Consider the following 23,206-nt stretch of genomic DNA (forward strand, 5'->3'; position numbering starts at 1 on the left):
AGGAATAAATAGTAAGAAAATAACTCTATAATTAGGCATGAATCAAGATTAACATCTCTATTTTAACAATTTATTTATTCTGTTTTTAAATATGTGGAAATGACACAAAATCTAGACAGCATATTTAATATAACTTTATTTCAGTTTTTTTTTTTTTTACAAATTTCAGCAATTTCAAAATGAAACAAAGGCATTCGAACATACCTAATTCTTTTCTTGTTATAGAAATTAAACCAAAAATTTACAGGTCATATTTAATAATAAAGTAATAATAAAAATAAGTTTTTATATCTTTGATTAAAACACAGCATAATACAAATAATTATGCTTTTTCTTTTAATCATAGATTGACATAACTGACAAGTTCCATAATCAATTTCAGAACGTAGGTAACATCATTTAAAAAATTTAAAAAGAAAAAAAAAATGACAATTTTAAATGGTGTCATTTAAATTTTTTGCACTTAATATGTAACTGAAAAGGTTGACTAGGATTCAATCAGTATAGAAGAATGCAGTGATGGATATTCTCTCATCAAAAGGTCAAAGCTCATTTCTGGAAGAACTAAAAAAGATTTAAAAAAAAAAATAAGAATGGGATTGTGTATAATATAAAGATAACACAGATTCAACAACTAGATATGTAATTCTTACCTGCTTGCAGGCTCATTTCTGTTTTCTGGTTGATTTCTAGTATTCTGAGATTTTCTTTTATTGTAATTTTTCTTTTTTCCTTTCCATCCACGAGCAAGTATAAGATTTTTTATTTCCATAGGCTGCAATAGAAAATTTTTCTATTAACAGAACTATTCTTGTTTGTATTAAATCTAAAATATATTTAAAAATAGGACTGATTATTAATGTAAAATGAAATGAAATTGCACATGAATTTGCAGAAGTTAAGGTATTAAGAGCAGTCATAAATATATTTTAAGTTTCACTTTACTACTCAAAATGATAAGATTGATATATGTTCATCTAATTAAAAGAAATTAGTTACTATTAAACAATTTTGTTTAAGTATATAAAAAGCAATTTTCAATAAAAATATATGAAATCGTGCTGTAATGGTTTGCAATTATATATGAAAACATTCTTTCCAATTCTATCTCTCTATTACTGAAATTTGTTGTTTTTATTTTTCATTAAAAAAAAAAGAAAAAAAAAAGATGTGCATACTTTTTAATTTCAAACACTTTTTTTTATCTATCTAATTATGCCAAAATTTAAAAGCAAAAAGATGAAATTTCTTTTTCACATTAAAATGTAGCTATTGTAGTGTTACAGGTCATAATTTTTCATTTCAAGATGATCAATGAATTAACAGTTAAATTTGTACCTAAGATATCAATGAATGATTAAGCTTACATTGTTAATATCTAACAATTAATTAATTCTAGATAATAATTAATTAATATCTAGAACATAAATACATATATCCTTTAGATAATAGATCCATATATGACTATTCTTCTATTAAACAAAACCAATCAATTTTAACTAAGCAAGGATGCTTAAAACACACACACACACACATGCATGCACGCACGTGCACACACATAGTTGAAGTTCGTGAATTATCTATGTAAATTAAGTCAGATAAAACAAATGCATAAACATACTGGCTCTAATTCGGAGGTGTTTGAGACAGAACAGTTAACTTTTGTGCTTCCTGATGGATTATCACTTTCATGATCGCAAAAGCAAGAGTTGTGGCCTATAAAGAAAAATTATTTGACTTTCTTATAACATAAATAATCAAAATATGTAATTATACAACAAAATAATAATAATAAAAAAACCAGATACATACAAGTTGTATCAACTTGATCATTACAAGCAGCTGCATTACTAGCTATCATTTTATGATACATTTGCATTTGTTTTTGGGCTTCCAAGGCCGCTTCTTTACGTATTTCATCAATAGTTCTTGGCCTATTCTCGGCTCTTCTTGGAATCCAATTACTCTAATGGGGGAAAAAAAAAAAAAAAAAAAAAAAGGAAACAAGAGTAGGTAAAAAGTTAACTTTTTTTCTCAATTGAATTTTTCATACTTCTACTATTTCTTGAAATAATTTGAGAATATACTTGATTTATAAATCATAACTAGAAATTAGGAGTTTTACCTCTCTTAAATCGATGATGTCTTGAAGCAAAAACCGTATTCTTGTACTAGTCAATCGACTGTCAACGATCTTTTGAATTTGAGCAAAATATTTATCTACCTGCAAAAAGGAATAAAATATTCTTGTAGTAAATTATTCACAAAAAATTTGTTATTTTGAATGCACACATTCATTGAAAAAAATCAAGTACATGATGCATACTTATTCTTATCTGTATCTTTACTTATAAAAGTGATGAATATATGTGTGCTATCACTCTACAAGTCAGACCATTTGACCTAGAGCTACCAAACTTTGCCCATATATACTCTGGAAAGTGGGAATGTGCACCTTTTGAAAATATTGCAGCACTTCTATGTTTTAAACTATAAATTAAGTTTTAAACAAGATTTAAATATTCTCTAACAATTTATTTCAAGCAAAATGAAAATAAAATTTGGCCTCTATAAGCATGCTATGATTATGGGAGAAAAATTAGTTTTTATCAGCATGTAGCCATCATGTTGACAAAAAAGTAAACTAGAAGATTATGTAAATTCTTACTGCAAACTACACATGGGAAAGTATATGTGTTTGTATGAGATTCAATAAAAAGTAAATGTGATATTATTGTTAAAAAATATGCACAAGAAAGAGTTTTCTGTGATGTTATACATCTAATAAAAAATTAACTAATTGAAATAAATAATTATATTTTATGTATCTTGAATCAATAAATTTCTGATGAATTACGAATTCGTATACAGATCCTTTGCTCAGTCATATTTAATGAAATATTCTTGAGCCTATAAAAATTTAATTAAAAAAATTCACGCTTTTGCAATTAAAACAGATTTAGATATAAAAATTTGAATGAAATTTTTCTATAAAAATGCACGATTCTAGACTTGACCATTCCATTGACCGTTTTGAAAAATATATGCCAATCAGTGCTTGTATTATTCTTAAAACTGACTATCTAAAATAACGAAATTGTTGATTGCCTCAAAACAATCATATTTAAAGCTTTATAACTCGGTCAGACTTGACTGTAGAAGATTAAAATGTGAAGATAATTTTGCTGAATATGATATGTAGGAACAAAGGATTGCATAAAATTTAGATTTCATAATGGTTTCCAGAAATATATTTATTGATTGAAATAAAATATTATGGTGAATAAGAGAAATTTTAATTGAATAATTCTATGAAATTTTGCAAATTTATAAAAAAAAATTCAATAAATAGATGAAACAGAAATATGAATTTTATGATGAAATCATAAGTAAGATTTTAAAAATATGGCTTTGATATCAAATAGTTTGACAGAATTATTGGAATGACAGCACATCTTAGATATCTTAGTAAAATTTAATATAACTTATATTTCTGGTTGTCAAGGACAACTAGTATACAATAAAAATATATTTGAATAAAGAAAGCTAGAGCTATGGCCATCCAGAAGTTACTGCCTTTCTTTTTAATTGCAAGTTCAGTTTGTTTAACATTTAGCTTTAAAGCAATAAAAAATTTATTTTGAAACAGACTTTAAAATTTTGAATTTGATGAGGGCAGCATCCACACTCCAAAATTTCACATCACACCAGAGAAATGTTTGATTTAATGTGAATCCAGTCCATATATATGATGGATCATTGATGTAATTAAGCACTGAACTTGCCATCCTTTTGTCTCAGGGTTGATACCTATACTATCAAGGTACAGTGATAGCATATCAACTAGAAATTTTGTAAATAAATTTCAAAAACTATATGATAATAAAAAAAAAGTCTAGAAAAATGTTGATTATTTACAAATATGTAAGAAATGATCAGTTATTATATACTTATAATTAAAACAGAAGCTCTAAAATTCAAATCCCATGATTCTGATAGTCATCATATGGTTTTAAACAGATACCAATTAATAAAAATTATATTTAATTAGAAATTTATATAAAAGTAGGATATTCTGAAAAAAAAAGTATATAATAATTTTTTTCTGTTTGAATTATTTCTTATTAGTTATTACAACAATGCCATCTTGAAATTACCCCTATTGGTAGAATTTCAGTGCTTTTAATTAAGTTATCCAAGTAAAAAGATAATTTTATACAAAAATTCTTTGATTACATTTTTTTTTTCACTATCCATTTTTTGAGTTAAAATCTATAATTCCAAAGTTTTGCTACTGTCATTCTCAGAATATAACACATGGCCCTTTTAATCTTTCTTCAACAACATCAACTTTCACCAGAGTAATTTCATTACATAAATATCTTTCTAATTTTTTTTTTTCACATTCAGCAAACTAGTTTAAACAATAGAAAATTGAAACATACTGGGTTTTCTTCAGGTAAATCCTTGCAATTTTCCAATTCCTTTCCTGCAGTCTTTATTATCCAGCAGAAACATTCTAAAGAATCCTCATCCTCTTGTTTAAGAAGAATATCTGCACAACTCAGAATTACAGAAGTTTGGATCATATTGAACTTATACAGCTCTCCCATAAACCTGGCAATAATATCAGTTCAACATTTGATAAGATAATTTCAAAAAAATTTCTTGATTCATTATATTCACAAATTAATTTAACTGATCAGAGTGAAAACAAATAAATAAAATTATTTTAAGACAAGAATGAGAAATTTTTACTAATTCACAGTTGCAGATTCCATTTACTCTCATATTTCAAAGATAATACATTAAATATTTTAAAACTCAAAGGAAAACATTTGAAATGTGCACATTTAATCTGTTTAAAATTGCAATAGTATATTTACTTAAAACAAAAATCATACAATCATACATACCAAAATAATTCAACTAGAATATTTTTTTTATAACTTAATGAAGAGAAAATTTATTTTTTCAACCACAATAGAAATTTAAAATACAGAAGGTTAATGCAATACCTCATGTTTCCTAACCACCTAGCCTTCAATTTAATCCTTTCTTCATTATCTTGAGATTGAAGATCCTAAAGATAGATAACAAAAATAAAAATAAACAACACAAAATTTATTAAGCAATATGGAAATAATTAATTCATATTTCTAGTCGCTTTTTACCATAAATTTGCTAGAGGATTACTGACTGTTTGAAATATGTTTGATAGTAGAAATGATTAAGAGTTCTGAAATTAAACCAAGTAAAAATGAAAGCAATGACATTAATCATTTACAATATTTAAATTTAAGTGAATTAATCACAAGTGAAAAACATCATAGAGAAATATTGGATCAAACTAACTAATAAAGTAGAAAATTAAAATTTACATTTCACATACTTGATTCTCTTGTTTAAAATTACTGAATTTCTCATCAAATCCTCTTATGCATTTTGATAACAAGAGGGTGCGGAAGTCAAAAGGTTGATCAGATTGCCCAGCAAAAGGAATTTTCTGTAAAAAAAAAAAAATTATTAACAAAAAATTAAGCTAAATAAATAATTCAATGCAGATTTTGAATGGTACTAATTTTATTTTATAAGAAAGTAAAAGATACAAAACAAATTAAGACTGAGGAATATGGATAACAATAGAAATAGTTCTAAAAATAAATAAATAAAAAAATGTTTTGTTTTATTTTTTTTAGTTATAGTAGCAGAGATTTTAATATTTTCAAAGCTACACTTTTTTTTTTTTTTTTCATTCTTTAGCAAGGATGCTCTTATTGTTTGGGTATTCAATCAGTTAACTTACTTAAGATAAAAATTAAAAAATTAAATTTCTGTAAAAATATACGGAACATGTTTTTTTATTTAAGGGTATTTGTACAAATTATCCTAAATATTATATAATTAGTAAATTTATTTGAAGTAATCGGACTAAAAAATAACAAAAGAATAATAATCTAAGCTATTTTCTTCAATTCTTAAAAAAAAAGATTAAAAAAGTATAGCAACAGCTATTTAAAATTTTATAATTAAAAGAAGTTTCCAATTTCACTTTAATACATTCATTTTTAATTTTGAAAAAAAATTCTGCATGCTTGAAATGATGCAGATTTTGCAATATTTAATACATTTATAACTGCACTGATCACCATATAAAACAAAGCTTTGAATAAAAAGCATAATTTATAGACTAATAATAAATTGCAATGAAATGAATAATTTAGAGCAAAAACAGACATACTATTAATTGAAATCTATCTGATACAATGAATACAATTTATTTGATGCTATCTTACAAAAAGATACACTTAGTAAATCAGAAAATCCTAAAAGATATTAATTTATTAGAATAAATCTAATTACAAATTATTGGAATTCAAATTGAAAAATCTATATATAACCAAAAAGTAAAGCAGAAATGAAAATGAAAGCAATTATTTAATATAAATTTTAACACTGGTGAAAGTATATAATTGAGTGTGTTTTGATTGAAGAATTTTTCACTATAACATTATTTTAGTTTGAAACCAAAGTAAATTTGAAAGAAAAAAAAAAGATTGAAAATAAAGAAATATATATATATATATGGTTTGTCAATTTGAAGAGAGTGTCAAGAAGTTCTTGAACTCAAGGTTTTTGACTTCCGAACTTAACACTGATGAATAGAGTAATTCTTGAACTCAAGGTTTTTGACTTCCGAATTTAACATAGATGAATACAGTAATAGTATAATAATAAGATTAATTATTACATGTTTATTCTAAAAAGAGAGAGAAATAAATTAATATTATCAGAAAGGTGATTTTTTGAATTTCAAGATACCGTAAAAATTATTTTTGTGCAATAATAGTTTTGTAAAATGCAAACATCAGTTACCATTAATTCACAGCAATTATCCACCTAATGACAGTTAAATCTATTTTCACACTTGATTAATCTTTGATTGATGCGTGTTTCTAGCACCTTAATATCTTTTACATATTCTAATAATATTTTGCAGTTCCATTAATTAGTTAAGTAAAAAAGCCTTTAATGAAGCAGTTTGAAACATTTGTCAGATACTTTAATTTTATTTTACTGTTACCATCTGACAATAAGTAGTAAGTGAGATTTTTTTTTTGACATGCATATTAGCCTTTTATATACACTGATGAGCCAGAAAAACTAGTATAGAAGATTATATACAAATACTGGAGGTTTTCAACCAGTCAGCGTAAAGCGATATGGTTTGCAGTGCATATATAAGACAACAGGTGTCTGAGGAGACTATTACATCTATTCCTGCTGTTACAATAGCAAGTTATCAAGATTTAAGTGATTTTTAACGGGAATAATTGTTGGCGTAAGAGAGATGAGGCACAACATTTCTGAAGCTGTGATGAAATTTGGATTTTCGAGCATTACCATTTTAAGTGTGTACCGTGAATATCAGATTTCTGATAAAACTTCAAATCTCCGACAGCGGTGATTTCGGGAAAAGACCTTGAGAGAATGGGATCATCTCGGACTGAAAAGAATCGTTACACGAGATAGACGTTTGACACTTCCACAAATTACTGTGAATTTGAATGCAGGCCCATCAACAAGTGTCAGCGTACCCTAATTGATACGGGCTTTCGCAGCCACAGACCATGTATCACCGTTGTCTTAGAGGCATAAAGCTCTGCGCCTGTCTGGACTCTTAATCATTGGTAAACGTTGTCTTGTCTGACGAGTCTCATTTTCAATTGTATCGGGTGGATGGCCGCTTACAGGTGTGAAGAAAACCCCATGAATCCCTGGATCATTCGTGCCTACAAGGAACTGTTCAAGCTGATGAAGGCTCTGTGATGGTATGGGGTGTGTCCAGTTGGTAAGAAATGGGACCATTGATATGTCTAGATTCATATCACTGATACGAGTCATACTGATCACTGACCAGCTCAGTGGTACATTAACATCCTTTCTGACCCCCCCTGCATCTATTCATGCCGTTTGTATGCCAACGGAATGGACAGTTCCATTCAACAGGATAATGCACCAACCCACAAATTTACAGTAGCTATCGAGTGGCTTGAGGAGCATTCTTTAGAATTTTGTTCCCTCTCTTGGCCCCCTAATTCCCCTAACATGAACATTATCGAGCATATCTGAGATGTTTTGCAATGTAATGTCTTTAGGAGATCTCCACTACCTCGCACTTTCATGACTTTGTGGACTGCCCTGCAAGATTTATGGTGTGAACTGTCTACAGAATATCTTCACAAATGAGTTGAATCCATGCCAGGTCGTGATGCAGCACTTCTGCATGTTCGTGGGGCCTCTACATGATATTAAATTGGTGTACCAGTTTTTATGGCACTTCAGTGTATATAGTTACTAGATAATTTTGAAAAAAAAAATAAATAAATACTGGCAATAAATATTCTACATCAAAACGCGATTATATTAAATTATCAGATTTGTTTTAAAAAAGAAACTCACACAATCAGGTTTAATTTAATCAATTAAACAAATTCCATAAAACTATTGCAAATAAGAAGCAAAAATAAACAAATATCCCAAAATTACAGAAATTTAACTTCCTATTAATTCAAATGAAATCTTTCAAGATATTCTTTCTTAATATGGAGTTCATAAACTATTTTTAAAAAAATCATAAACCAAGAATAATATTTGTAATGAAATCTAAGGTAACATTTCTAACAGAGTATAGGAGTATTAAGTTAAATTCAAAGCTGAATTTCAACATTAAAAAAAAAAAAAAAAATAGAAAATCATATGTTTCACAATATTATTCATATTGTAAAAAAATAAAATGAGAAGACAAAGCCAACAATCTAGTTGCATGTCCTAAACAGAACGAGAAAGACAGGGATATATTCTGTCCTTGATTCTAAGACTTTGTGTTTATCTTAAGCCTTTGTACTAAAATGACATGTCAGTTTCAAACATAGAATTAATGAATTTTTGATAATTAAATCTGTATTCAAGCTAAAGTAGCAATTATTTTAAAAGAATAAAGAATGTTATATATTCCAAGTGCTCTTTGCAATCTTTTATGGAAGAAAAAAATAAATAAATAATTACATGTCCAAAATAAAATATATGTAAATAGGAGTAAAAATCTGTAATTAAAGAGATTAGTAGAGATTAGTGAAATATTTCTTGCACTATTTCAACTGCAACTGCAAAAAGAATCCAATGTACATGAAAACCATTTTAATCAATTTAACTATTTAAACCATTATTTGGAATATGTGACATTTCAGAAAAAGCATGACCAAAATTACGAGTGCTACAGTTCCATCCTCTTAAACCACATATTCTTTTACATAATCAATAACAATAACTGGAGTACTTGCACTTGGAAGAAAGGGATAATAAATATCAGATGTTCAGGCAACAGGCATTTTCTCAGACAGGCAACTACTGCAACATTCAAAGGAAATATGCTTCACCACTGTCATTTGAAATATCCATCTGACAAACTCGCTATCAGAGACCATCTGAATTTAAAGACAGGTTATTTTTTTAAGGCAGAATGGACAAATGCAAATCCCATAAACAGAAATTCGCACTATATTACCATAAAAATTGATGTCACCACTTATATAAGGAAAAGTTCTGTTACAAATCTCGTAAAACACAGTTTCCCACTTTCAACATTTACACATTTCAATTACGTTCTGCATCTCCTTTTTTTGAGAAGGGGGGGGGGGGGGGGGGGGAGGGACTGCAAACCATTTATGCACAATCAACAATGGCAGAAATAAAATAGTATACAATATGCCACACTGAAAATATGTAATCTTTGGATTTTGCATTCATTCTTAGTTGTGTTATCATTCCTTAAATAATTTTCCACCAATTCCTTGCATATGTAATCAGCAACTATATTCTATGAGATGATTTCAGAAAATGAAAGCTGTGATGCATTTAAAGAATGCTATTAGCTTAAACTAGCTTTTAAATAAATTTAGAAAGCCAACACTTATATTTGATGATGATAATCAAGAGATGATAAGACAAAAATAGCATCAGAGATGACTAGCTATTTCATATTTTCTAATATCCTATTTGGAGCATGGCCCTAGATTCTAATATAAATATATATCTTGATGGATAATATCCAATCTTAATTAAAATCAACAAATGAATATGCAATATATTTTATACAATCAAAAATAACAGAGAATTTGCAAACCAAAATGCTGCTATTTATGCTTTGTTACAAGAAAATAAAAAGGAGGACGTGTTGTTGAATATGCATGTTTAAATTGCCATTGAAGTCGAGTGATAAAACATTAAATATGATTCTGTGATAACTAATGTAATTCATGTAACATCATAGAAATGATACTAATGAAAATAGCATGTTCATATAAATTAATTGATAAAATTAATTTATTGTTTTTCCAAAAATTTTTTATTACAGAAGTCAAAATTTTTCAACTAGTCAATCACCCATTCTCTACCACAGAAAAACATAATCTACATAGACAGTAACTTTCACACTTATAAAAAAAGTTTACAGTAAAAAACACTTTTCTCTGAAATTGGAAAAAGTCAATTAAATATGAATTACATTTATTTTTAATATGTGCAAACATTCTGAACTTTTTTACATTTAATGTTTATAACTTTTAAAATTTCAATTTTTAATCACTTTTCAATGTTTTTATAATCTAAACTTTCTTATGAAACATCTAAAGAAGCTTTTCAATAATGCAATTTTTATTCATTTATTGATTATTATTTTTAGCAAATTTGTATTTTGATCATATCCTTTTCAAAAGTCGCGATATTGTAGACTAGCGGGAAAAAATGAGAATTGTATTCAAAGCTGATGAGTTTATCAGATTAAAATAAGTAGAAAAGAATTAGGTAACATTATTTTGTTGAGGAATGAATTATTATATAACTGCAACATGAATGAAACTTTTTTCTTCAAAGCCAAAAGATATTATACTTTTAGTTTGTAAATATAAAGAGAAGGCATTTTAATTACACAAATAGAATAGCTTTATGGTAAAAACTATAGATTTTGTCCATTTAAATTATAGAATTACTCAAAAATAATTGAAAAGGATTTAAATTTTGAAGAAAAATTTTTTATATCTGCAATAAAACACATGATATTTCTAATCGTGGAATGAAATATTTAATCCAGTGAAAACAATATCTGTACGAAAATAGCCTAATAAATTTGCGTATTCTCCTTCAAAGGCAGGATCAGATGAGAATATTAAGCAGCAAGAGGATCAGATATATTCAGTAACACGCATAAGACTTCCCAGTAAATAGATAAATTTATGAAGCATAAAATAAAACTTATTTATGAAAAAGATGAAAGAAAATACTATTTTGATGTGAAACGATAAATACTAAAAATATTTCCACGTAAAAGGGTAATGCATAAATCAATGATGCAAAAAAAAACAATGAACTGTTACAATATCTACTATACAAACAGAACTTTCAGCTTTTTGTGATGCTACTTATGCAATAAATGTATAATGATGTTAGTCAAAAAACAAACTTCAGTGAATTTAAAGAGAATAATTTTAAATAATTATAATTTAAAAAAATATAATTTTAAATGAATAGTAAAGTGGAAAGAGCAGAAAACTCAAAGTTAAATTAATTAAAAGTACTTCTTCACAGAAAAAAAATAACAATAAAAAAACTATTCCTGGTTTCATTTTGCATATTAACAAATAGAGAACAGAAGCTTTAATAAAATGTTCAGTGTATGATAAAAAGAAGTTCTGGTTTAGAAAATTTAGAATACAAATATTAATGCAAAAGGAAAAGACTTTTCAAATATGAATTTGGGTTAGTATGATCAAATACGGCTCTTGCAATAATAAAACTCAATAAACCAAATATGAACTGAAATAAAATTATACTTTATATCACTACAATGTCTACTAAAATGTTACACCTATGAAGCAGTAGCAGTATAATATTATTTTGCTTCAGAATAAGTTTATATATTAGAAAAATGGTTACTTGGATTCATCACTGAAACAGATATAAAGAATAACAAAGAAACACAGATTAAAATTTTAGAAATATTTAGTTAATATTCAAATAATAGTGATATTATTTTAAAGTAAGCTATATAAATAATTGAAATAAAATAATTTAAGGCATATAATTTCTGAAAAGATAGTTATTTAAAAAAATTCTGATTGAATACAATTTCTTAAAAGAAAATTACAAGAATTAATTATAAAATGTTCCTTACCGATGCCAGTTGTTTGCACAAGTTTGCATACAGAACACAAAAATAAGGTTCATATATTGCATTCTCATAAATCAATTCAACAACAAGATCCATTGCTTCTAATGAATCAATATTTAATTTCTTGAGTTGACTAAAGAGAATTTTAAATTTTTGAAATGTTAGTTTGTTCAATACTGCCTGAACTTTCCTCCTCAGAGTCTCCTTTTCCTAGAAATAAAATATCTGCAATTATTTTAAAGTTTACTTTTTCTTAATATTTATATTAATGTAATGTAAATTTTTTTTTTTTTTAATTTCTTATAATTGCAAATTTCCTCTATTGGAAACGCACACACACACACCCTTTCATATTTTAAAATCAAAAACTAATTGAAATAACCAAGAGAAGTATAAAGGCAATTTATTGCTTAAACATATGTCCTTTCCTAATTTGTACCCAAGATGCTAAAAAAATATTATTTTAACATTTTAGTTTAAGATATTTTCAATTATTTATTATAAATGGGATAAAAAATTATGTCTATAATTGTCTTTATATAGAGATAAATAACAAATGAGTAGAAACAACTTTTTGATCAAAATTTATAATTACATAAAACCAAAGTCAAAACATTATAATGAGCTTATGCACCAAATAATTGTTTGAAGACTACATATGTAGATAACCAAATGAAAAACAAGTTTTTCATTTGGTTAATTTTTATTTGCAGAACTTTTTATTCATTTGGGAAGTTTAATCTTCATTTATTTTTTTATTTTATACAATTAGAGAAAAATAAAACTATTGCTATTAAAAGATTAACATTTTATACTCCCCTTTCCTTTTCATTTCTAATACAAGTGCTTCATCTAATTTAACAATTCTTTCTTAGGTAAACATGATATTCCCAATTAGTTACCAAAGTTCAAAATTTATTTAGCCTTTTAAAAAGCATTGGAACTGCCTCCATTCCACTTTCTTTAAATAAATTTGTTTTAGTCATTTAACCACAAAAATTATTTTGAAGGATATTTGAATGTTTATTATATTTTTTAAAAAATCAATAACATTTAATATGAATTAAAATGTCTAAAAAATTTCAAATTTATGCCTTTTTAGATGATGAACTTTATTTATCATTGCGAAAGAAAATAACGTTCTTGTTACAGAAGAAATCTTTAAGGTTCAATGAAATATATCCTTAAAAAAATTCAGTCACCAAAAATGCAATTTTCTTATTAATTACTGAAATTGAAAAGATATGATTAAAAATATTCCACTGCTCTTCAAAGGTTTGTTGGCCAATGGGGGCAGTACATGACTTTATGGATCAGTAGCTTTTAGTTTCCATGAAATAATATTAATTTATATTAATTTTACAAATACATTTTTTAATGGATTTCTTATAAATTGTCAATAACTGATATTTTAAAATGACTACCTATACAATGAAATTAATATATATATATTAGCACAATTAAATAAAACTATTTTGCAAAAAAAAAAAAAAAAAAATACAGATGAATTTGTATTTAAAATGTCACACACTTGAATTAATTTATAACTGGGGACAAGAGGCCTTTTTCATTTATACTTTCCACTGAATTTTAAGTCTAATAACAAGCTTTTATGTCCAGTTTCTTTGTCAGAACTGAATAACCACAAACACTTGTACTGACAAAGAATTTCTGTTTCTTTCTTTCTAAAAAACACTAGAGCACAGAGTGATTTTATTGATGAAATACAAGTCGCCAACTTTGTTATGAAGCTTTCAAAGAGGATGAAGTCCATCAAAGTACTATAGAAGTGTCAGGTTTAAGAGATGATTATAAAACTGTCTGACTGTCACATTATACGAAGTTTCCAGGTATTTGAAGAAAATGAGCTTATACCCCAAAGCAAACTGAACAAACAGTCATACATCAAAAATTTAACAAATAGTAACATGAATAATAAAATATTTTTGAAGAATACACATATCTTTTAAGAAGCAGTGGGACATATCTTATCCATTCTTTTTTACTCCTTGTCAGAAATCTAAAGGGAAAATATATATTGCAGGAGATGCAACTTCACCCATGTGTTTTTTTAAGGTAAAAATTTTCTTTAAAATATAGTTCTTCGAAAAAAGTTTAATAAACTAAAATATATATATAGATACTTTTTTAAAAGGCAACTTAAGTTTATTACTTCTATAGTTTGTTGACTTCTGCTAGATAGCTTCCAAACGTTTTCAGATGCATTAAAGTTAAGTCTCTGGCCAAGAGGAGATGTAACATTCATAGCCTTTTCAGATGCTTCCTTTTCTCCGGCCATTACAGAGCTTAACTGTAAATAAAAAAAATAACAATGCCATCATTTTACTAAAACATGACAATGTTTCTTCACAATGAATTAAAATAACTAAATGATTGGCACTACATTAATTATCACATATATGCATGAATGCTACATATTAAGCAAAGAATGATCATACATCAAAAATTTAAATACAATTAGGAATGATAAAATTCTTTTTTATATTAAAATATATAATTTAGTTGTAAGCATTTATTCTAAGGAGCAGCACAAAAAAAAAAAAAAAAAGTAAGTAATGCCTAGGTCACAAAATATTTTCACTCTCAAGTTTTATTTTATTTTGAAAAAGAAAATACTCATTATTTGTCTTTTCTGCATACCTAAAAACAGGCGGCTACCTGAGTTGTCATTGGCAGAAAATTGGCTAGATGCTGAAGCACCCCTCCCCATTACAACATTCAATTATGGCAAGTAATTATAGAAAATCAAAAAAAGGACTGAAAATATGAATATTTAGGACATGAAGACTCATAACATGGTCTTTTTGTAGGAGGTGGTTTGTCCATTAGAGCTACAAATACACAGAATAGTTTGAAATTATTTATAAGGCTCATATTTTTAAAAATCTAATTTGTTTACTTTTCTACACTAAGAGTCTAATCACTAAAAATAATAAAAAAGAATGTGTGTGTGTGTTTTGGCACTCTACAGAAAGCCTGCTTGACTTAAGCTAACAAATTTGGTACAAGTATTATTTGGGATGTAAAAATGTATAACTCAAAATCAATTTAAAAAAAAAAATTAATGAGAATTTTTATCCCAAAACCACCTATCTGAACTCAATCTTGATTTCAAAACCACCTATTTTTCAAAATTTTGTGAAGATTCATTAGTGGCAAGCTTTCATATCTACTAAGGATTTCAATTTTGTCTTAAACACTCAAAAATTTTTTTTTATACATCTTTCTTTCCTAATTCAATCGCAGGTAACAAAAGGTTTATAAGTGTAGTTATCTATTTAAACCAATCATGATGAAATAAAGTGTAAGGAAGGCAGTTCTGCCATCCCAGGGAGTAAATGACTCCCTTACAAATTCTATGAATGCCTATCATTAATGTTGGCTTAAAATGAAAGTAATAAATTCTCTTCAAATCTGATAATATTAAGAGATGAAGCAATTACATTAAATGAGTACTTTTGTGCAAATTTGAATACATTGGTTCACGACCAAAAGAGTTTGATAACATAAAACATGATTATATTAAGAAAAATCATATTAAGCAAAATTTATTCTAATTATATTAATTTCAAGCAATATTTATTCAATAAATATTCTTTTCTTTCTTTTTTAACTTCTGCACTTCATAAAAACATTTTTTTAAAGAGATTAATGCAAAGGAGGACATTAATGTCCTACCTCCCCACCCCCCTGAAAGGTATGCAACCAATCTTAAAGGAGGAAATTTTTAATGTCAAATATATTATTTTTTTTTCTTTCAAAAAATAAGCTTAGTTTAAAATTACTTGTTATTATTATTAAATTTCTAAAATGCAGCAAACATGATTCAAAAATTAGTACCAGTTAAAAATTCATTAATGAAACTAACCATTCTGCAAGAATGTATGCTATTGAGGGAGATGCCTTTGTTATATGAGGGTATTTTCTGTTAAATCAAGATGCTCACCTGAAAACAAAAAGGATATGAACTATAACATACTATAAATAAATAATATATAAATACATTGTGATTCTAAAAAAGTAACTTACTAATATTTTTTTTTATTCAATCTGTTAGTTTGCTTGGTGTTTTGATTCTTGTCTTTCAAAAGAGATTTGAAGCTAATATTATTCTTTACTGATGCATAATTATCCTGAAATGTTTCAATATGTATTTTGAGTCATACAAAACAATTTAAATTAACTATATTAACACCGAGAAAAGATTATTATTTTACACAATTAACAGTATACAAATAAAAATTACTAAATCAATAGTTTAATGAGACTTGTAAAAAATGAAAATTATTATGACTTATAATTAAAAGTATTAATGTAGAAATATGAACATGAAAAAAGATTTATCATATATATATATATATAATGTAAAAACATATTATTTAAGCAGTTTCGTGACTAAAGAGAGAAGACACTTTTGAAATTTTAAAGCTTCTGTTTTATTCCACCCCAGGAGGCATAATTTATGTACAAGCAAAAAGGAAAAAAAGATATTTCAGTCCATGACAAAAAAAAAAAAAAAAATGATTTTATACTATGAGATTCTGATAGGGATTGTTTGACAAATGTAGACTTTGGAAAAGGAAATATAGGTATTTTTTAAAAAGAATTTGCTTAGCTTGACAGATTTTTATTCCTTCACTTGGAGCATGTGAAAGTGCTGATTAAAGCAGTTTTATGGAGCTCATGTAGAATTAATTAAATAAAAAAAAAAAAAAAGAGGAAATGGATCAAGTAAGATACCATTTTAGAATGAAGTTAATATGGGTTAAATTAAGATAAAAAAAAAAGGAAATTAATTGTTTAAATTAGATTTAAAAATATCACTATATATATATATATATATATATATAAAAGGTAGTATTTTTAAGAAGTCCAAACTTAATAGATTTCTATTCTTTTATTATCTCTGCAATTGATTCCAGTTGAACTGTATATCAGTTTCTAATATTGATTATGATGAAAGGCTGTTTGTCTACTGGCAATATGACCTTTGAACATAGAGTACAGGTATATTTTGGAATTCTTGAGATATGCACCTGAGATTCATTAATTCTTCTTCTTCTTATTATTATTATTTAAGAATTATTCTAAGTGACTATTTTCACCAATTTGAACAAATAGCTGTACAAAAATTACTTTCAAACAGTTTTAAAGTTCAAAATTCTATCATTCCAATAATGCTAGTTTAAATTCTGCAGAGTAATTTCTACACAGAAAATTCTAGAAGTAAAATATTTATCATTTCACAAAGATCAATAAATAGACAAAATTCCTTTCTATAAAGACACTAACTGTTACAGTCCTGGTTTGGGCATGGTTTTCTTCACCCTGAGTTCTATTTGTGAGGTGTGTGAAAGAGCTCCAATGTGAAAAGGGGTTGTGCAAGCGAGTGTGTGAATGTCATCTTCATATCAGCCAGAAATCAGACTTCTGCCCTTGGGTGCTCAGGGGTCTTTACCCTCAGAAGCTATTGCACCTCTTTTTCCATGGTAATGCAAACACGACACCATCATCACTCAATATTATTCCACCTTTAAATGCAGATTGTTTTTTCTTTTTTTTTTCATTATTGATAGTCAACATTAATTAAGAGACTGATACTTTCTCTTAATCACTTTGTATCTCTTTCTCTCTCATCTTCTTGTTGTGAAATCCTAGCTAATAATGCAGCTTTTGCATTATTTACCTTAATTTTTTAAATTATCATGATCTGCCATGAAAATTATTCAATTTTTGCATTTTTTACTAATGGTAGGTTAATAAACAAACAATGCTTGGTATAAAATTTTCGATTCACTTTAGGAAAAGTTTTTCTCATAAATTTGAAATAAATTAAATCAGCAGAAGGCATGCACCTGACTTTAATGTTGGAGATCACACAGGGTGAATGGGTCACCCAATCTAGTTTTCTTAATAAAATATGTTATAAATAAAAAAAAAAAGAAATCATTTGATTGTAAACAAAAGTATATTAATTCAATAAGAAAATACACTTTAAAAATCATATGTCTTTATCAGGACTTTTAAATCTACATACACTTCTGGCAAACACAAGAAGAATAATTTTTTTTTACAAGTGAAACTATCACATTCTACATAAGAAATTGTTGATTTATTGTTTCTAGATTTTGGACATATAACACATCACCTAGCATTTTGATCTTTTTCATGAGTTCTCTACTGGTTCATTAGAAGAGGCTTCATTCATGCTTTCATGGAGTAGTTTATAGCATTTCATTATTTTTTCTGATCTTTGTGTGCGACTCTATGAGATAAAGCATATTGCTTCAGAAATTTTCTTGCACTTGTATATTGCAAGGGATCTTCGTTGACATTAGAGCAATAAGGGCATTTATTATGGCAACATTTAATAAATAATAAAAATTACCCTCAGTTACTTATTAGTTTTTCGAGCAGTTGAATATAATGATGACATTTCATCAACAGTGCCAGCAACTTCCGTTTATTGCATTATAAAACTGAGTAATTTCCAATTTCTTATCATCATTTTCCTTAATGGTGAACATGACAATATTATGCATCTTTAACTTCTTAGGCACATATAATACTTGAGTCATGCTCCTTTGAAATCAGAATATGAGAAAGTAAGCTTTCCCAGTTTTAATTTGTATGAATTCGAGTAGAATTTTAACCTTGATTTTCTTCATTATTTCCACAATAATTAGACTCTTTGATAAAAGTTTTTACACAAGCCAATAATTCATATATCAATTATTGACTGCCACACCTCTTCCTAATTCAAATAAAGGAGCTCACAAGCATTTTGTTATTTCAAATTAGGAACCTGAAAGGATCTTCTGGTTGTTGTCCTGCATATATCTCCATATTATAGCAGTAAAAAATGTTGGAATCTTCAAAAATTTTGATTTTATACTTTGCTGAATACATATTAACAAAAAGAACAATGCCCTCAAAATTTCTCTAATTTTTTATTTATAGTGATATAAGTGCAATTTTCATTGAAAGTAGGAAAAAAATCTCTCACAGTTGGCAATATGTCCACTTTTTTTTCACGTTTTATGATTGACCACCTTATCTAATCTTAAGTATAGAGTAGAAAAAATAAATCTTTTATACAGCATTGTGTCCCATAAAATTTCAATGCCTGATCCATTAACAGCCCATAAATCTTGGACATTTGTATGTGATGACTTAAGTAAGCTACACAGATTTAAAAGTTTAAAAAGAACTCTAATTTTCACTTCATTAATTTTCTTGACATTTCAATCTCTGGTATCATTTATCAGTAATTTCTAAATACAAATACTTATCTAATCTACTAGGTATTATATGATTTCAGGGGTAAAAAACAATTCTCAACTTTTTAGGGATTCTGTTACATTACTTGCAAAATTTTTCAGTCCTGGTAAATGAGTTATTATTTGAAGATATATTTTCACTTTTTGATTTGGTTTTTCATTTTGGAAAACTATTTTATTTTTTCTATCAAAAATACTTTCTTTTGAACCAAAATTTTCTCAAATCCGATCATTCTGCTCAGACTCACTTTTATTGTCAAGAAAAGAGTTTGCTTCATTGTCAGGTTCATTTTCACTAGCTAGATCAATTTCTTCTTCAGAAAACTCAACCTTATCAAGAATAATTCTTAAATATACTATTATAATATATCTATAATCTGTCAATTTGCATTTACATGTTATTTTTTATAAAATAATTCAGTTCTAGAAAACAATATGTGAAGTGATGGTATTGTTACCATACAGATGTCAAGAAATGTATATCACATACACAAAAAAGAAAGAGAAGTAAAAATAATATACTACAGGCCAGTACCTACTACTGCCAGGGGCAGGGTCAGACAGATGAATACTGAAAGTAAGACTGATTACAGATAACCAAACATTTAAACATATTTATGCATAAGATACTTCTTACACTTCTAAGAATGTTGAAAATAATTTTTCTATCATAAATAATAACTCAAAACTGTAAGACGTTTAGTGATGAACTTCATCAAATTTTTAGTCCTGTTTCAAAAACTAACTTTATACTAAATTAACTTTTCAACAAATTCAATTATAAAATTATAAATACAATGGAACAGATGATGCACCATTAAATTAAAAAATAGTTTAAATAGTTTTTCATCCATATAAAAGTTTCTCTCATGAATGTATACATTTATAAATGTTTTCTGATCACATACAACATATATATTATAGAGATAACTATATTTTTCCCCAAAAAATCACTTTAACTTTATGACATTTTTATTTAAAATCAAAACAGATTTCAAATTGTTACAACAACAACAAGAAAATTGCAGAAAATGTTACACTAGTCTATGGATTATGAAATAAATATAAGCCTAAGTTCAAAAGTTTGCTAATAGCATGTAATTAATGAATAGGTACCCATTATATTTGTTAGATAAATAAAGAATTTCTTTAAAATTTCATATCTAAAATATTTCATTTTGTTTATGTAGTAAAAATAAATGAAACACAAATGTTTAAATATGACATTAAAAGTTCAAACATAATGTTTATTAATTTAATGCCACATATCTTGCATAGAATTTTCTACTCTCATGGGAAAATATTGGTCTGTTACAGGTTTTCTACTTTCATTTGAGCATTTATATGCGGAATTTTAAGAAAAATATATAATCAAATTTATTTAATTATTTATTACCGAAATGATGATTATATTTAAAACAAATTCTTCTTTCTGCATAATATAGAAAATTTAAAATTGTGTGAAAATAATTTATAAAGCTGAAATATACTATCATAATAAATAAAAGAAAAATATATCTTAATAAATAAAAATAAAAATCTATAATGCAAAATTTTATAAAACATTTCTTAGCAATAATTTAGTACGCATTTCTTTTGTTAAGTACAGTGCAATGTTACATAACTGCACTTTTGCTTTTTAATATTATTAACATAATAATAAAAAAATTCTTATTATTTAAATTGAAGACAAAAAAGGTTTCAATAAATCTTTAACTAAAGAGCTATGATTTTTTAAATCAAAAATCTCGATTGCACATTGATTTCTAAAAACTACATTCCTCTACTCTTTAAACAAATTTTCACACCTGTGGCTTAAAAAAATAGAACAGTACAATTATGTGTGAAATATAACTAACTAATAAGAATGGAATGAAGGATATCAAAAACAAAACATATTGATTTCTTATTTCTCAAAAAAATATTACTGGCTTTCATTTGTTTTTTAAAACTCACATTCAAAAGGACCTGAAAATCTGTATCGCTACTTTTATATAGAGCAATTAATAATCTAATGAGGTGAACAATGACATGCACTTTTTGTTAAAATCGATATTAAAAGAGATTCAGATAAAATAAAACTGAAAAATAATCGCAATTTTAACAAACGGATGCAGTATAAGAAAACTTATTGCATCATATGCTTTCTCATATACAACTTAATATCAAAAACAGCTATTCTACTCTCTTTAATTTTTTTCCTCTCCTTAAAAACTGATGAAAAATTTAACTTTCTTCAATATGAATCGTTTCTGAAGTATAAAAATGCAAGATTTGAGGCATAAATACAAATTTTTTAAGAATCTTAAGTTAGTTTCATTCATCAGAAAGCAAATGCAGTGCAAATAAGACTTACGGGTTCAATGAAATAAACAGGAAAAAGTAATGAAGTTAATTAACTAAAATTTGTTTAGTTATAGCTTATTTATTTAAATAATCTGCATGAGTTCGCTTAAAATTTAGAATGACCTCCGAAACTCAAAATTAAAACAACGTTTCGTCAATAAAAACAAATCAGCATGTCATGAAAATGTTGCCACTTTATGATACTGAAATAGTGAACTTACTATACATTTAAATTTTGTTTTGAATGTTTATTAAATCCGAATACCTTAAAATGAACGCATTCAACTTCTGGATTAAAAATCTTATTTCTTCTCTTTCTTTTTTTGCGATTTAAGAATACTGAGAAAAAACAATGACCATATTTTTATGTGAGCAACTTTAGATGTTTATGTAACATATCAAACTGTTTTAACAGAATTTTTACTTTAATTAGTAGAGATGCATAATCCACGATTTTTTGATTAACAAATAATTTTGCTATTGTTATTTTTAAATAATCATTCCAAATATCTGTTATTTCAATCATATTATTAATTAAAAAAATTATCAATAATTATTTAATATAAAATTTATTAATTGCAATTAATACTTAATTTACTATTTTAAGTAACGTGTGATTCAATTAATTTATCTATTTCAGCTTACTTTTTAATTTTAATTTTTTTCAAAATTATTAATTTAATTTATTTATTGAAATAAACCATTTTTAAAAAATTGAATTAAAAAAAAAGGCATTTTTTAAAAATGTTCACTTTAGTTCTATATTCTGCCAATAGATGGCGCCTGCAGAGTGAAAGGAATGTATGCCATTAGAGTCATGTTCAGGCAATTAGAAATGAACTTCATGAAATAACGCATTGTCAAATAGAAATGCATAATCCATGATTTTGTGAATAACAAATAATTTTGCTATTGTTATTTTTAAATATTTGTTCCAAATATCTGTTATTTCAATCATATTATTAATTAAAAATTATTAATTAGTATCAAATATCAGATTTATTAATTGTAATTAATACTTAATTTATTAATTTAATTAACATGTGATTGAATTAATTTATCTATTTGGATTAATTTATCTATGGTGGATCGGGGATCAGCCAATACCCCTTCTTTTCTTCCAGAGATGTCGGCTCAGGCCGCTTAAGTTTTGATAGAGTAATGTCAATATGGAGAGTTGTTCCTTTGTAGTTTTAGATTGAAGGGAATCCGCTACTCTTTTTATTCCTTTTCCACTTACAACATTTTTGCCTATTGCCAACTTTAAGATTTTACATAAATATTGTACATGAAATTGAAATCGAATGACTCCTTCGGTGTCTTTTTGGTA

At 26.4% G+C, this 23,206-nt stretch overlaps 1 protein-coding gene across 3 annotated transcripts; it reads right to left on the reverse strand.

Annotated features, from left to right (window-relative positions):
* Window positions 1–229: 229 nt before the first annotated feature.
* On the reverse strand, window positions 230–22,062 carry LOC129967121 (eukaryotic translation initiation factor 4 gamma 3-like). Of its 3 annotated transcripts, XM_056081803.1 has the most exons (13): window positions 21,887–22,062; window positions 16,280–16,383; window positions 16,119–16,196; window positions 14,403–14,540; window positions 12,233–12,439; window positions 5,393–5,506; window positions 5,019–5,083; window positions 4,446–4,617; window positions 2,126–2,224; window positions 1,813–1,966; window positions 1,622–1,716; window positions 654–775; window positions 230–564 (listed from the first exon to the last, which is right to left on the reverse strand). In XM_056081803.1, exons 3-13 carry the CDS (start codon window positions 16,119–16,121, stop codon window positions 543–545), a joined length of 1,191 nt encoding a protein of 396 aa, XP_055937778.1. In that variant the 5' UTR covers window positions 16,122–16,196; window positions 16,280–16,383; window positions 21,887–22,062; the 3' UTR covers window positions 230–542. The 3 variants fall into 3 exon arrangements, with proteins under 3 accessions (XP_055937778.1, XP_055937779.1, XP_055937780.1); XM_056081804.1 differs by lacking the exon at window positions 16,280–16,383; XM_056081805.1 differs by lacking the exon at window positions 16,119–16,196.
* Between the last annotated feature and the right edge of the window lie 1,144 nt (window positions 22,063–23,206).

Source organism: Argiope bruennichi, chromosome 4 (assembly GCF_947563725.1).
Source record: "Argiope bruennichi chromosome 4, qqArgBrue1.1, whole genome shotgun sequence".
NCBI lineage: Eukaryota > Metazoa > Arthropoda > Arachnida > Araneae > Araneidae > Argiope > Argiope bruennichi.